Here is a 17,347-nt window from a genome sequence, read left to right as displayed (position 1 = left end):
GATGGTTCACTCCCCTTCACAGACCCTCCGGCTCCTGTCTGCACCCCACTCAGTGCCCAGCTCCAACCCTAGCAGATCCTGTGGCCCGGCCCCCACCCCGCTCTGTCCTCCCCTCTCCCACAACTCTCTTCTGAGACCCAGCCGCTGGGCACAGGCACGTTCAAGCACTCCCCTGCAGCCCCATGGCCTACTCCCACCACACTCCCGCTGCTCTGCCCCGTGGGACGCAGGAGTAAGTCCCCAGCACACCCTGCAAGGCCCCAGAAAGCACTCGCACCCCTCCACTAGGCCTCCGTAATCCTCCCAACTAGAAGGCAGCTCCGCATCAGCACTTCTGTGTTGTTTTACTTTATTATTTATTGGCCATGCTGCAAGGCTTGCAAGATCTTGGTTCCCCGACCAGGGACTGAACTTGGGCCCTGGCAGTGGAAGCACCGAGAACTAAACCCTGGGCTGCCATGGAACCCCGACGCCTGCACTATTCTATTGATGACAGTCTCCTTGCTTCTATAATTACATGAACGTAACCAGCCTATTCTCTAAACAAGGTTCTAAGCTCCTTTAGAAACACTTAGGTGATGCTATCTATTTCACACTGCCAGGTAACATCACCTTTCATAACCCTTGCAACCCTTCTGAGGCTCAGAAAAGCTAAGGGCTCCGGACAACGCCTTCAGTCTAGTGGCCACTTAGCAGAGATACAAACTGAATTCTCCTGACTTCCAATTCAGTATCCTGCTTTCTCCTTGAGAACAGGTGTTACGTATTCATCTGTACAGTCTCACAGGAACCAGCCTGAAGTTTTACATACACTTGGGTCTCAAAAATGTCTGCTGACCTGTAAACAATCAAACTAATGAAGAAACAAGGTGCCGCTCCCTGAAATCCACCACGCTGGAGCAGCCACCGCAAACCAGTCCTGCCCTGGGAGTAACTGCCCCCTCCACAGGGGCAACTCACCCGACCTGCTCCGTTTCAGCTCAGCTCAGCAAAGGGCTCTGGTGGACCACTGCCCGGGGCCACAGGCAAACGACTGAACTCCATTCAGTGAGTTCACCAAGGGCTTCCGAGTTAGGAAACATGCTCAAGGACGTAACTCAAGGCAGAAACGAGACAACCTGGTCCTTAACGTCAAGGAATCAGGATTCCAGGAGAAGAGATGACAAAATTCAAATGAGGATGCCAAGCACAGAGCAGGAGCTATGAGAGAGGTGGGGCCGAGGGTCACGGGGCCAACAGGGACGGGCGTGCGGAGCCCTGGAGTCAGGAAGGAGGGCTGACGGGGATCGGAGAGGTGGGGGGACAGGGCACACAGAGCCCTGGAGTCAGGAAAGAGGGCTGACGGGGATCAGAGAGGTGGGGGGACAGGGCACACAGAGCCCTGGAGTCAGGAAGGCTGACGGGGATAAGAGAGGTTGGGGGACAGGGCGCACAGAGCCCTGGAGTCAGGAAGGCTGACGGGGATAAGAGAGGTCGGGGGACAGGCAGGAGTCGTCGGGGGCTATTCTGGGCCAAGGGAGCCTGGTACACCAAGTACTGTGGGGAAAAATAACCAGCAGTCTAGAGTGGCCTGAGGGAAGAAGGCTGGCCCAGGCGTCCCAGGCAGCATCCGCTCTACAGGGTGACGTTCCTGCCAGGGAGCAGCTCTGTGTTCTGAACTGAACCCCTGACTGTTTTGAAGACAAATGGATGGTAAGGCTGGAGAAGCAGCTCAGAGCAGGTTATAGAAACACATTCTCGGGGCAAGTTCATTGGAAACGCTGTCTGGGTGGAGTGAAGAGGAAAAAACGAGACTACTAGCCTGTACACCAGGGCCAGGATGTTGAGCATGGTGGCCACGTCAGGGTGGTCGTGGCCCGAGGTCTTCTCCAGGTCCTCCAGGGCCTGCTTGCAGAGGGGCACGGCCACCTCGTAGCGGCCCTGCGAGGCGTACTGGATCACCAGGTTGTGCAGGGTGCGCAGCCGCGCGGGGATCTCGTAGCCGCCCTGCTGCGCGGCTGCCGCTGCGCTGCTGTGCTGCTGCTGGACTGCGGAGAGAGGCCAGTTCAGACGCGGGGAGGCCGCACGGGACACCAACCAGAGCCTCCTTCGCAGCCTGTCGGGCGGGGGTGCTGCACACCCCCACTGCAAAGCGAGGCTGCCGCGGCCCCAGGAGGACCCCCCTCCTCCACACACTGAGAACCCAGACCCCGGGGGAAATGGCGGCCCACTCCTCTTTACTAGGGGCCGGCTGAACACGCGACCTGTGAGGCAGTCTGTGTGCATGTTCGCGCTCTTGCAAGGCAGGCTGCAAGCGCCCACTAATAACAGCAATTACCCCCAAGAGGAGAGGCCACCTCCCGCCCACCAGCCCCCACTCCCAACTCACTTCCTTGACCGGGGTCATCGTCATCATTTGGGAAGAGGTCATCCAAAGGTTCCTTGGTGGAATCAGCGTCTTTGTCCTCCTATGAAACCAACCCTGGACAGTTAGTTTCACGAATATTATAAAAGCTGCACTGGATATCTTTAACATAAATTTCATTTTAATTAAAAATAAAAAAGACAGTTCTCTTTCCAGATCAAATCAAGGATTAGCCACAATTTGCTTTATCTATCGGTTTAGGAAAGAGCAATGGGAAGTCTGCTGGCCTGAACTCAAAGTACCTGTGTAGGCTGGAGCCACAAACAGACCACGAAGGCACCTCTATGCCTGAGTCGCCAACCGGGCCCCAGGAAGTGCAAAGAGCAGGGAGCGCTTTCTTATCTTACTTGGAAGCAAGTGATTAAAATGGCCAATCTCTGAAGACTGCGGAACTGGTGGGATGGACAACCCCTCCACACCCAGCACCACACAGGACCCCTAAGGGCGGTGTGACAGCCCGTGACTGGGTCCCACCCAGCACCACACAGGACCCCTAAGGGCAGTGTGACAGCCTGTGACTGGGTCGCCCAGAGAGGAACCCTCAGGTAGAGACAGTGATCAGACGATGGGATGAACGGACAGCAGTTCAACCAGGTAAGAACTCGGCATCACCCTGGCACAGGAGGACACCAGGCTCCTCTGGAGGGGACACCCTGAGGGGTACACACCACGTTTCCAACATTCCTGAGCGGGATCCTGGGACGAGTGGGAAACGCCACCAAGGACTCTGCAGAGATCATGAGCAAAGTGGACTCTGGGCTGCAGAGGAGACGAAGCGTGGCACCCTGCTCAGCCTCCCAGGTGTGGCCCTGGCCCCAACAGGAGAGCCCTCAGGCCAGGGAGATGCACCAGCAGCGCAAGGAGGAGCAGGGATGGGGAGAGAAGGTACCACGGGCGTGCCCTGAAAGGGGAGGCGGGGCTGGCTCACCGCATCTCTTCTCCAAGCCAGACACGTTTCCAAATTAGAAAGTATTAGAAAGTTTTAAATGTCTCTGAATCTGAGACAGCAGCTTTCCGCTGCTCAGTGTCACCTCATTTTCCAGGTGAATCAACTATTCTTATTTGCACAGCAGCCTCCAGGAGTGTCTTTAAAATCAAAACATCAGCTGCTCCTGACTTAGAGATGCAAGAGAGAAGTACAGCAAGTCTAATGCAACAGGGCGCTTTGGACTAACCATGGCCCAAATCATGGGGAAGCCGCAACCCCATGTGACGGCATGTAGACGGGGTTCTGGGAGGGAACCGGTTAGAAACACCACGAGGCTGAGACCCTGGTGCTGGGCCCTGAAACACCAGGCGAGCTCCCCTGCCCCGTGCGTCCATCGCACGGTGTGAGGGCACAGTCAGAGGGCAGCTGTCTGAAAGCGGGGAAGAGTCTTACCCAGCAACCAGCCCTGGGGCACCCTCATCTTGGACTCCCCGCTTCCAGACCTATGACCAAACTCGTGGTCTGTGGTTTAAGCCACCTAGCCCACGGTATTTTGCACGCAGCCCAAGCTAAGACACAGAATAAGTGCAGGTCTGCTCGTGCAACGCACAAACTATTCTAACAGATGGGACGCGGGCTCAGACTGGAGACACAAACGCACAACTCTCAACGGTATACAGATCACGTAGTAATCACGCCTAGAACTACACAGACGTTAAACAAATCTTATCTCCAAACACGGTGTGAAATCCTGGACTGGACCCTAGAGAGGAAAAGGGACGTAATGAAGCACTGGGGAACTCAAACAAAGGCTGTAGTTCTGTCCACAGTGATCGGCAACGGCATGCTCTCACTTCGGGCACACGCACTGCTACGCACTGAACGTCTGTCCCTGCCCCCCAATTGATATGCTGAAGCCCTAAAGCTCAATGTGATGATATCTGGGGGTAACACGGATCAGAGGCAGGCCTGAGGGTGGGGGCCCCGTGATGACATCGGTGCCGTGACAGCAACAGGAGGAGACAAGCAACCAGGAGGCCATGTGACGACACACCAGGAGGAAGGCCCTCGCCAAGGCTCCAACAAAGCTGTCACCCTGCTCAGTCTCGGAGTTCCAGCTTCCAGAAGCAGGAGAAACAAGTATCTGCTGTCTGAGCCGTGCAGCCTGTCGCTCTCTGGAGACAGACATGGCCTGAGTCAGCTCAGACACGTGCTGCGGAGATACCAGGCGCAGCATGAGGAGACTCAGAGTGGAGATGCTCAGGCGCGTCCGACTCTGTGGCCCGTGGACCGCAGCCCACCAGGCTCCTCCGTGCGTGGGTTTCTCCAGGCAAGAACACTGGAGTGCTGCCATCTCCTCTCCAGGGGACCTTCCCGACCCAGGGAAAGTGAGTGAAGGGTATATGGGGATTCTCTTCACAGGACCATTGCAACTTTTCTGTGAATCTAAAATCATTCCAAAATAAAAAAGGTTACTCTTCTAAAAAGTTAACTGTATCAGAAACAATAGTAACAGAGACTGGGATGAAAATCCAGAGAGCACCAAGAGAAGGAGAAAAGGACCAAGACCCTGGGGAACCCTCACACTCCAGGAACGCCAAGACAGGCCAAGGCAGTCGCACGAGCGAGTGAGCGGAAGGACCAAGCGGTGTCCTGGGCGTGGGGGCGTCTCAAAGACAAAGCCAAGATCCCCCACAAACCAGAGAGGCATCCCGAGCCCGGACAGTGGGGGCTGGACGGGCACTGGGGGCGTGTCAAAGACAAAGCCAAGATCCCCCACAAACCACAGAGGCATCCCGAGCCCGGACGACAGGGGGCTGGACAGGCACTGTTGATGGCGCGTCCAGTGGCGGGCTGGGCGGGGAGCCAACAGCAAGCGCCAGGGGCGCCCAGCAGATCTCAGGCCGGGACAGCCCTCACCGAAGGCCATGGCTCCTCTCTGCATTTATTTTGTATTTACCAAGCACTTTTACATTTTCTGACGATTGTTCAAAATAAACACGTATGAGAAAAGTACTCCAAAGAGAACGTGTACGACTCTCCCAGGGACTCAGCCTCAGGACCCTTAGCCCCGGGTCGTGTCACACGCAGGCTCTGGAGGGGAAAGAACCGCGGCGGCGGGAGGGCGCAACCGCCAACCCTGTGCTCCTGCGGGACCACTCACCGAAGGGGAGATGTCGTCATCGTACTTTTTCAGCTGATTCATGAATTCCAGATGCTTCTTCTCTTCCTCCAGCTGAGCCACAGACTGCTCGCTCTTCTGCAGCTTCTGCTGAGTGTTGGCCAGCTCATCCCGCAGCCACTGGTTCTCCTGGCACAGACGCCGCACCTGCGCACGCAGCTTCTGCTTCTCCGACTCCACGGCGTTCAGGTGGTTTGACAGCGCCATCATGACCTGGACCGACAGAGACGCTGATGGCACCGCAGTGCTCAGCCTAACAAACGCTACCTCCCGCCTCCGCAAGCGCCCTGGGGCTGCAGCTCCAGCTCACCCTCGCAGACGCGTGCTCCGGAGAACGTACAAGCAGTCTGCTGTTTACTATTTCCACCCTCAGTCACCAGCCACATGCAGGGCATGATCAAGAATGTTACACATTCATCTCTCTCTGCCTCTGCCTCTCTGCCCACCCCACTCCCCAGCCTGCTGAAGATACAGCAAGGAGGCATCCCTCGGGAAACCAAGAGGGCTCCCACCAGAAGCCAACCATGCTGATACCCTGACCTCGAACTTGCAGCCTCCAGAACTGTGGAAAACAAATGCCCACTGCTGAAGCCCTGACCTGACGGCATTCTGTTCTAGCAGCCAGATCTGACTGAGACAACAGCTAAATTAAACGCCTCTTCCTTCTCTCTTGAAAAAAAAAAAAAGAATATTGACATGCTCAGAACATGTATAAAAAAATTAGTTTTTTTCTACCTGAAAGCACCTCTAACGGACTAGCAGTGGACAGGCGGCTACTGTTCTACTGAAGCCGTGTTTTCATTTTCTATCTAGGTGGTGCCAAGAGAATTTCTCAGAGACTCTCTGCCGTGAGCAAACGCCACGTACACACACACACACATGTGCAGAGCGGGCTGGTTACGGGGCAAGTCGCCCTCGCCACTGCAGGGGAAGGGAGGGAGGCTCTGTGGCCAACAGTGAGAGCCGTGACGCCCTGATGCACTCGCAGGCGGAGGTGCCCACTGGGCTCTGCCGGGGGTGCACTGATGGGCCTCAGGGAAGGGCCTGCCTGGGGCAGAGACAAGCTCCTGGGAGGACATGGGCTGCGGAGGAAGGCTGGCTTCGGTCAGTCTGTCCTCTGCAGTCCGTGCACCTACCCTGCCTTCTTATTACCCTCCCAGGTCTAAAACCTCAAAGTCTAGGATAGGGGGCTCTTTCCTCCTCTTCCTTTTAACTCCAGTATCTGCCAGCCTGACAAAGGAGGTTCACACTCACAGTGAGCTGCTGGCCAACACTCTTTCATCCTTCTTCCTTAGGCATAAGAACCTGGAACTTTAAGGGGAAAGGCTCCATCCTCCAGCGTCCCTCACAACTAGATGTGCCCGTGGAATCAATGAAATGTAAGCAGAGTGCCAGGCACAGTTCAAGGAAGCAGAGGGAGGCACGACCTTCCTGCACCCTTCACAGTCACAGGACTGGGTCATGGGGCTGCAGCTGGACTGTCTTGTTCCACGAGACAGGCGGGCCGGGGTGCAGGGCAGCAGGGGCAGGGACCCAACAACCATGCAGCTCTAGAGCCTGGGCTAGGACGGGGTCTGGTCTGTACAGACACGACCGAGCAGTTGCTGGCGTGGGGCATGGCTTTCTGGGGAGAGGCGGGGCACCTGAGGCAGTCGCGGGCTGGAAGTGAGTGCAGCCCGTCTGCATGTCCCCCCGTGTCGCTGAGGGGCATCTCCGCCCGCTCCTGGAAAGGGAAGCAGGGCCATCTGGGACAGCCCACACGGTTATGTGGTCTACATCCGACTCTGACATTTGAGCCGCTGCTTTTGCTTCTTGTGCACCGAATCAAACCCTAACTGACACAAAGGGTTACCTCTGTTTTCACATTATTTTTTAAAACTGAGGCATGGTCATGTATGGATGTGAGAGTTAGACAGTGAAGAAGGCTGAGCGCCGAAGAATCGATGCTTTTGAACTGTGGTGTTGGAGAAGACTCTTGAGAGTCCCTTGGACTGCAAGGAGATCCAACCAGTCCATACTGAAGGAGATCAGCCCTGGGTGTTCTTTGGAAGGAATGATGCTAAAGCTGAAACTCCACTACTTTGGCCATCTTATGTGAAGAGCTGACTCATTGGAAAAGACTCTGATGCTGGGAGAGATTGGGGGCAAGAGGAGAAGGGGACGACAGAGGATGAGATGGCTGGATGGCATCACTGACTCGATGGACGTTGAGTTTGGGTGAACTCCGGGAGTTGGTGATGGACAGGAAGGCCTGGCGTGCTGCGATTCATGGGGTCGCAAAGAGTCGGACATGACTGAGCGACTGATCTGATCTGATCTGATCTGATCGGATGCCCAAATCAATCATCATTTTCATAGCATACATAACCCACATATAAGCTGATTTCGATTATTCTATAAGTATCTACCCTCTAGTTTAAACCTCGATTTCAAACAAAGTCTCCATTTTCCCAGATTGGCAAGTTCATGGTCACGTCATGAGGCCATACCTGAGCCTCACTCAGGCCAAGCTCCAACATCTCCAGTGACTTTCGGATCATGTTTGATTTCTCCTCCACCAGATTACTTTCGTCATCTTTCTTCAAACACTTTAGTGTCTCCAGTAAACTCTGCAAAATGGAATTATGCTCATTCTTCAGAGCTTCCAGCCCCTGGATTACTTGCTTTGTCTTGGAAATAATTTCATCCTGCGTGAGCTTCTCCAACTTGTCTTCCTTCATGTACACCATTGTGGACATGTTGTCATACATTCTAGAACACAAAAAGAAAAGAGTCAGACATCGCATTACAGGCTTAATTTATGTTACACCTCTAGTAAAGTACACACATGAAGACTTTTAAATCAGCATTTTTACAGGTGAATAATAAGTAAGTACATTATGACTTGTTCCCTTGAAATACTACACTACACTGTTTCTGTTTCTCCTTCGCAGACCAAATTAATTACTTTTCTGGCTTCTGTCTGAATTTTTTTTACAGGAATGAGAGTAACGACAAGCATCAAAAGCAGCAGAACATCCGCATGGCATTTCCAAGACACACGGCCTCAGTGAGGCAAACTTCCCTCTGAGTGTTTACCAGCTGTTTTCTCCTTAATGAAATGCAGAAGGGTCAGTAAATTCCATCACATATTTGCCAGATAAAACCTTGAGAAAGAGTCACAGCTAGAAAAAGAGAAACCAGCAAAGGAATGCAGAGCAATCAGAGCGGCAAGAGGACTGCGCCTGACTGCAGCCTGGTGACACGGGGCATGACCAGTGCTGGGAAGACTCCGGGGGGACGTCTCTGGTGGTCTAGTGGAGAAGCATCTGCCTGCCAACGTGGGGGACACGGCGTCCGCAGGCTGCAGAACTGAGCCCGTGAGCCACGACTGAGCGCTCGCTCTAGAGCTGGGAGCCGCAGCAGGAACAGCTCCCACACTGCGACCAGAGAAAACCCACTGGCTGCCGGGAGCCGGCGAGAGACATTCCACTCGTGACAAAGGTCATGAGGAAGGAGGCTCGGCATATGCAAAGGCAGGATCGAGCCTCAGGAGTCCCCCTGGATATTCTAGAGCATCTACCCCCCAAAAAACCAGAGTCTGCCTACTTTATTGCTTTGTGCTCTCACCTCTGACTTTACTGGGGGCTGTCCCCTACCACCATCTCGCTCTCTCTGACAAAGAGTTAACTTTCAGCTCCAATTAATAAAGTTCCTGGGCAATTAGGAGTGTTTAAATCCAAACCCCTCAGATAGCTCTCTAACTCGCCTGACAAGTTTACCCGGACTCCTACAGCTATGCATACGATTGTTTACAGTCTCCCAGCCTCGAGAGGCACGGGAAGCTTAAGATGTTCAAATAGCTTAGAGCCTCTCAGAGAGTTAGAAACTGTCAGAATAAAACTAGTAAAAGATTTCATTGATGAACCAATGCTTTCTGCCAAGTTTTCACATTCCCTGTATTGTATCCTTGAATGTGTATTAATTAATATAGTTGGTATGTAGAAAAAATAAGTAGTGGCCTCGGTGTTAGTAACTTTAGACCCTTAAGGTAATAAATTCTTTCCTTTGTTGTAAACCCATTACACATCCGCCCTATAGGAATGCAATTTTATCTTCGGAAGATGGCGCCAAACCTTAAAATAATTACTCTGAGAAAATAAGTCTTTGTTGATAAGTCGTTGTCAAGAGTCATAAAATGTCAATAAGCCTTCTGGCCAGAAAATGATGTAAATCACCTAAACCATTTGTATACGATAAATTTGCAGGAAAGAAATCCTGGTTTTTGATAAGGATCAAAGACTGCTGACTTTGCATCCCCTATTATCCTCTATGTGTAACTTAGGGTATATAAGCCCCTGTTGAAAATAAAGCTACGGGCCTTGCTCACCAACGCTTGGTCTCCCCATGTCATTCTTCCCCTCAATTTCCAGCTGAGTGTCCATCTGGAGCGCAGATATCCTCTGCGACCATTTATTTGCCTGGGCTTCTAAGACCCACTAGAGGTGTCTAAGGTGGGGCACCTTCCGCTATTCGAGAGGGCGCCTGCGGCCTCTGTGGTCAGAGCTAACCTGGTGTCACGGGTTATATTGATTTTCCGCGTAAACCAAGCTACTCAGCTTCTTTTCTCCACTGAATTTTCCTACTGAGCTATCCTCATTCTATTATTCTTTATATCTTTGATGAATACATACATAAATAGTCGCCGACGCTGTCTCCCCTTCGAATACCCTGGATCAGCCGGGGCTGGTCCCTGGCAACTGGCAGCAACCAAGACCCAGCACAGCCGAGAAGGTAAACAATTAAACAAGAAGGGCACGGCATAACACGACGTCAGCAAAGTGGTGACGACAGCTGAAACGAAGCAACGGCTCTTTCTACTATCATCTCTTAGCTTTCAGTGTCTGCCTTTAAACCCCACAATTCATTTGTTTTAAGGCCATAAACAGTGACCATCAGGAAAGCCTGTTCAGGAGAGTGACAGGGATGGAAGTCGGAATCATCGTGTCAGGGTGACCTCCCGCAGAGCACCTGCGACGCCAGAACCTCTGTTCTCTCGTATCTTATACCCCCGTGGGTGTGAGCTCCATCTATAAGGCAGGAGGACTCGACCCTGTGGCCCGCCGGATGCACACTACCCAGGACAGCTCCTGTGCCCACAGACCATCCAGTGAATGGATGGACTGACAGACGCCGGGCACAGGGAACAGGCTTTTTGGCAGGATCTCAGTTCCCTGGTGGCTCAGACAGTAAAGCGTCTATCTACAATGCGGGAGACCCAGGTTCAATCCCTGGGTTGGGAAGATCCCCTGGAGAAGGAAATGGCAATCCACTCCAGTACTATTGCCTGGAAAATCCCATGGACAGAGGAGCCTGGTAGGCTACAGTCCATGGGGTCACAGAGTCGGACACGACTGAGACTTCACTTTCACTTTCAGTCACCAAGCAGGGACTGGACTCAGGCACAACAGTGAAAGCAAAGTCCTCATTCCCAGGGAGCAGTGTGGAGGCGGGAATACAGACAGGCGTTCCAGGATTCGGGAGGGAGGCTCGGAGACCCCTGCACTCTAACGGCAGGAGCAGGGGTGGGCGGGGGGGACACTGGGGGCACACAGACACGCTGCACTCACTTTCCAGCCCACGACCGCCTCAGGTGCCCCGCCTCTCCCCAGACAGCCACGCACCGCGCCAGCAACTGCTCGGTCGTGTCTGTACAGACCAAACCCTGTCGGGCTCTAAGGATGGGCAGTGTCACACCTCTTCAGGTCGTAGCAGTAGCTGAAAAGGGAAGGGGGGACCGTCTTGTTCACGAAAAAGAGAAAGGGGAACAGAGTGTTTACATAAAAGTAGGAAAACCACACAAGGCAGACTTTACTACAGGAACAAAAGCGAGACAAGATGAAAAGAACGGCCACTTTAATTAAGGAGATGCCTCAAGTAAGTAAATCCATTTAAAGAAACCCAACTTTAATTCTTTAAGGAATATGTAACACCACCAGCCACAGGGCACTGCGTGCTCACACACTCCTGTAACAGTTTTACCACACACAAGAATAACGAGTACAAACGTTATGTGGATGCACGCATGCGCGCACGCACACAGCCCACCCCCCAAAAACAGTCACTTAAGGCAGGTTTTTTAAAAACTCTTAAAAGAAAATTAAGCATAGAATCCCAATGTTCCTGGGCCCACAGTTCTCACGGTGCAGCGGGTAGCCGGAGGCCTGGCTCTGCCATGAGCCTTCCCCACAGCACGGCAAGGCCCAACCCTCCTGGGCGCTATGGGTGGCAGACCGCCCCTGCAGGCTCTGGTGCATGGAGCGGGTGCAGGCCCCTGCAGGCCCCAGTGCATGGAGGGGGTGCAGGCGAGGCACTGAGAACAGTGGCCACAGAGCACCCACACAGGACTCAGCACACCCCTCCCGGGAGCGGAGGTGTCAGGAACGCCCCTGACAAATGACCCCTCCAGGCCTGCAGACACAGGACTACAGCTCAGCACTTTGCTGGACAGTCCGTGGCAGGCTGCTCCAGAGTTCAGTTAGGAAGTGACTCCTCCTGCTACGTTGATACCAGCTCCCCTTGTAACTTCTACCCACTGAGCCAACCTCTGCCCTCTACAATAAACACAAAATACCTTCACTACCTCATCCACAAGATAACGTTTCAAATACTGTGTTACAAGAACAAGACTCTCCAAACTGTCCATCTCCCCAGCTCATACCTCACGCTACTCCTCAGGCACACGCCTTTATCCCAACAGCCTCCTTACCTCCCACTGGGATCACCATCACGCGGACACAACTGCTGCTGCTTCATCACAGGAGAGCACACAGTGGCACCTAGACTCAGTCTGCTCAGTGTCTCTCTCATCTGCAAGCTAGGCCATTATAACCAAACGTAGGGTATCTAAAGAAAGCATGAGACAACTGTCTACTTAGGGGGAAAGAAGACGCATTCCCACCCTCACTGTACACTAAAATAAATTCCATACTGAATAAAGAATTCAAGGTTTAAAAAAAAAAAACCCACAAGAAACCAGAATAAAATTTAGGCAAAGATCTATGCACATACAGGTGAAGGTAAAGAGCGTTCTATGAATAAAATAGCAGAAAACTAGAAGACAAGACTGGTAAGAGTCTGTGTAACCAAGGCACTCTGAGGGGTCCCCTGGCGGCCAGGTGGTCAGAGCTCTTTGCTGTTACTGCCTGGGCCCGGTGCCTGGTCAGGGAATGAAGGTCCTGCAAGACACACGACGCAGCCAAAAAATAAAAATCTGCCACTGAAGTCTGATCTGGAAACCACCTTTCTGGGGAAACACTATTTTGCAGACCATCACAGTGAAGAGCTCAAAGATTTAAGGCAGAGGCCACAGTGACGTCTAAAAGGAAAAAAGCACTGGCCTCCAGGTGACCTCAGACACCCGGGCTCGTCAGCCCTCCTCCAGCCCTGCTGAGGAGCGTGCCCTGAGGAGACTACACAGGAGGAGGACTCGGCTGGCACAGGCCCGGCACAGCTCACAGGTACCCAGGGAAGCCGCTTCAGGGGCGGCGCATCCAAGTCCAATCAGACACCCTGCCTTTCGCTCACCTGCCTTGTGAACTGGAGCCTCAATCTCACCTCGATGTCCAGTGGCACGGATACACACTTGACCGGGGACCGAGGTTAAGGGCTCAGAAATACTCCCCTCTCCTTCCCCTCAGTGACACACACAACATCTGGCCTCAGGCTACTCTAATTAACCACATGAAATTGTTTCAGTTCAGTCACTCAGTCGTGTCCAACTCTGCGACCCCATGGACTGCAGCACGCCAGGCTTCCCTGTACATCATCAACTCCAGAAGCTTGCTCAAACTCATGTCCACTGAGTCGGTGATGCCATTCAGCCATCTCATCCTCTGTTGTCCCCTTCTTCTCCCGCCTTCAATCTTCCCCAGCATCCGGGTCTTTTCCAGTGAGTCAGTTCTTTGCATCAGCTGGCCAAAGTATTGGAGTTTCAGCTTCAGCATCAGTTCTTCCAATGAATATTCAGGACTGATTTCCTTTAGGATGGACTGGTTGGATCTCCTTGCAGTCCAAGAGACTCTCAAAGGGTCTTCTCCAACACCACAGTTCAAAAGCATCAATTCTTTGGCGCCCAGCTTTCTTTATAGTCCAACTCTCACATCCACACATGACTACTAGAAAAGCCATACCTTTGACTAGCTGGACCTTTGCTGGCACAGTAATGTCTCTGCTTTTTAAAATGCTGTCTAGGTTGGTCATAACTTTTCTTCCAAGGAGCAAGCATCTTTTAATTTCATGGCTGCAGTCACCATCTGCAGTGATTTTGGAGCCCAAAAAAATAAAGTCTCTCACTGTGAAATTGTTTACTGTGCTTTTATTTCCAAAAAGAGAGCTCTTTCAAGCCCCGTTATTCCTCTGGGAAGGCAACGGACTAGATACTTAACTGCATGATCCAAGGCAGAACCTGAGAAATCTAACATCTGAATTGAGTTCCTAAAACACAAGAAGTCCTTCTTCGTATCAAATCTCTTAAATCCACAGTTCAACAGGCAAAGCTATTATTACTAACTTCCAACTCTCAGGATTCAAGTCCCCAATAAATTCTCTACTCTGACTGCAAATGATAACAGTCGCTAAGTAAAATAATGAAGACAAAAATAATCCTAAAGCGTAAGTTTTATTTGACTTTAGAACTATTTTTGTTTCCATTACTTTAAACACTGATTCAGTCTTTGTAATTTTTATCCAATAGTGTATATAACAGTTTTTTTTTAATATTATTTGTTTGGCTGCATCGGGTCTTAGCTGTGGCACAGCAGCTCTTTCCTTGTGGCACACTGACTCTCGAGTTGTGGTTTGCAGGCTTAGGTGCCCCATGGCATGAGTTAGGGAATACTTAGTTCCCCAACCAAGGATCGAACCTGGGCCCCCTGCATTGCAAAGCATAATCTTAACCACTAGACCACCAGGGAAGCTCCAGTATAACAGCTTTGATAGGCATTTTTAATATACAGGAGTCGCAACAGCTGTACAGGACAGACTTCTGGTTGTCAGGGGGCTGAGGAGGCATGGAATGGAGTTCAGGATTAGCAGATACAAGCTATTATACACAGAATGGATAAACAAGGCCCTACCGTACAGCACAGGGAGCTACATTCAATGTCCTATGAGAAACCACAGTGGAGAAGAGTGTGTGTGTGTGTATCTGTAAACCAACTGTACTTCAGTAAATCACACACACACACTACCAGTCTCATGTCCAAGGATTTATTGCAATCATTTACTCATCTGACCACACTATGGTCAGAATTGAGAAGTAATACGAATCTAGCTTATCTCCACATTCAGACCCACAATTAAATCCTGCCTGGAGCATTCTGTAACCTAAAAATAATTCTTACTTCTTTTTAAAATGCCACTTCAAAAACACAGGTTCTCCTTTTGAAAGGCTGCCCTGCCCCTGGGAAACACAGGAAACCAAAACACGAGCCCTTCACTAAGAAGGAAGGGACTGAGCCCTGCACACTCAAGCTCGAAACAAGATGGACAAGCAACCGCCTCCCTTCTGTGTGCGGCATACGTGCTTCACGTGACTCGGGCAGGGCGAGGATCTGGGCCTCGACAGTGACTGAAAGGGAGGACCAGCAACGGTAACTAACACAGAGACGCTGTGAGCACAAGACTGCTAAGGTGCACACTCTGCTCCCTCACCTCTGCTTTGAAGTGATCCGAGAGCTGATACGCAAAACAGCAAACAGCTCACACCTCATGCTGCAACTCATTCTTCCTTTCAACCTGTTCTTTAACATCACTTGTCCTTTATGACAAGAGTGGTTTTTACTTCCTCTAACACACCAGGGGTAAAAAGAGAACTCTTCAGAGTTACAACCAACTCCTGCTAGGAACGACGGGAATGGGACAATTTAGAGCGGACAATCCGGTACAATATTAGCTTGGGGCTCTAAACTGAGAAAGACCACCAGGTCCAATGAAGCCTGGCAGGGGAATGTGAGAACTGAGCTCGGCCACACCAGAGAGAAGCTGGAGGAGCCCCCCAACCTCCACCAGGCCTCCAGACCAGGCAGCCCGGCCCTCGCCGCCAAACGACCCAAAGACAGTAACAGCCCTTCACTCAATAAACATTTATTGAGCCCCCAATTCTACGCCAGACACTGTTCTAGGCTTAGGAGTCAGACTTTACCGAAGGACTATTTTTTCAAGAAAACATCGAGGTGACAAAGGAATATTCTACACACCAGGGCAGGGAGAGGCCGTGCAGAGAGTCAAAACAATCAGAGCCACTTCAGACTTCTCGAGAACAACCCTGGGAGCAAAAGGCAATAAACAAATGCCTTCGACCTTCTGAAAGGAAATTACTTCCAATTTAGAACTCTACAGCCAGCCAGACTCTCAGTCAACGGTGAGAAGAATGACATTTTCAGTCACAGGTCTCAAAAATTGTCACCTCCCAATGCAGCCTTCCTCAGGCTACTGAAGACGTACTCAACCAAAACAAAGGTAAGCCAAGAAAGCAGACGACATGGCGCAGAGGAGGACACCGGGGCTCTGCACGGGGAGGGGGCTCCCCACGGGGAGGGGGCTCCGGCACAGGAGGGGGCTCCGCACGGGGAAGGCGCGAGCACCAGGTAGACATCCCTGCACCCAACACACGGACCCGCACTCAAGACTCCAGGGCGCCTGACCTGCCTCTTGAGAAACCTGTATGCAGGTCAGGAAGCAACAGTTAGAACTGGACGTGGAACAACAGACTGGTTCCAAATAGGAAAAAGAGTACGTCAAGGCTGTATATTGTCACCCTGCTTATTTAACTTATATGCAGAGTACATCATGAGAAACGTTGGACAAACACAAGGTGGAATCAAGATTGCCGGGAGAAATATCAATAACCTCAGATATGCAGATGACACCACCCTTATGGCACAAAGTGAAGAACTAAAAAGCCTCTTGATGAAAGTAAATGAGGAGAGTGAAAAAGTTGGCTTAAAGCTCAACATTCAGAAAATGAAGATCATGGCATCTGGTCCCATCACTTCATGGCAAATAGATGGGGAAACAGTGGAAACAGTGTCAGACTTTATTTTTGGGGGCTCCAAAATCACTGCAGATGGTGATTACAGCCATGAAATTAAAAGATGCTTACTCCTTGAAAGGAAAGTTATGACCAATCTAGATAACATACAAAAAAGCAGAGATATTACTTTGCCAACAAAGGTCCATCTAGTCAAGGCTATGGTTTTTTCAGTGGTCATGTATGGATGTGAGAGTCGGACTGTGAAGAAAGCTGAGCACCGAAGAATTGATGCTTTTGAACTGTGGTGTTGGAGAAGACTCTTGAGAGTCCCTTGGACTGTAAGGAGATCCAACCAGTCCATTCTGAAGGAGATCAGTCCTGGGTGTTCATTGGAAGGACTGATGCTAAAGCTGAAATCCAATACTTTGGCCACCTCCTGCAAAGAATTGACTCATTGGAAAAGACTCTGATGCTGGGAAGGATTGGGGGCAGGAGGAGAAGGGGATGACAGAGGATGAGATGGCTGGATGGCATCATCAACTCGTTGGACGTGAGTTTGGGTGAACTCCGGGAGTTGGTAATGGACAGGCAGGCCTGGCGTGCTGCGATTCATGGGGTCGCAAAGAGTCGGACACGACTGAGCGACTGAACTGAACTGCTGAAGGAGATAAAAACAAGTATCAACTCCGAACAAAACAAGAGATTGGAGAGGCAAGAGTCAGCAGTTTATTGCATGACTCAGCTATGGCACGTCCACAGTGATAAAGATACAAACGGTAAAGACTGACCTAAGCAAGTGAAAGTCCAATTCTATGGGGA

At 51.5% G+C, this 17,347-nt stretch overlaps 1 protein-coding gene across 17 annotated transcripts in view; it reads right to left on the bottom strand.

Annotated features, from left to right (window-relative positions):
- Window positions 1-17,347, bottom strand: part of KLC1 (kinesin light chain 1) — a 66,642-nt gene that overhangs the window by 36,476 nt on the left and 12,819 nt on the right. For all 17 annotated transcript variants that reach the window (XR_003507325.1, XR_003507327.1, XR_003507326.1 and 14 more), the window contains 4 exons: window positions 8,004-8,265; window positions 5,497-5,727; window positions 2,369-2,447; window positions 1,802-2,027 (listed from right to left, as the gene is read on the bottom strand). Coding sequence is in view for 14 of the 17 variants with exons in the window: in XM_027521014.1 (XP_027376815.1) it covers window positions 1,802-2,027; window positions 2,369-2,447; window positions 5,497-5,727; window positions 8,004-8,264 (797 nt within the window). In the remaining 3 variants the exon portion in view is untranslated. Of the gene's footprint in view, window positions 1-1,801; window positions 2,028-2,368; window positions 2,448-5,496; window positions 5,728-8,003; window positions 8,266-17,347 lie in introns of those variants that run through there.

The sequence above is a fragment of the Bos indicus x Bos taurus genome, chromosome 21, assembly GCF_003369695.1.
Source record: "Bos indicus x Bos taurus breed Angus x Brahman F1 hybrid chromosome 21, Bos_hybrid_MaternalHap_v2.0, whole genome shotgun sequence".
Taxonomy (NCBI): Eukaryota; Metazoa; Chordata; class Mammalia; order Artiodactyla; family Bovidae; genus Bos; species Bos indicus x Bos taurus.
The sequence above is the reverse complement of the archived record's forward strand: the minus strand, read 5'-3'. Positions and strand labels throughout refer to the sequence as shown.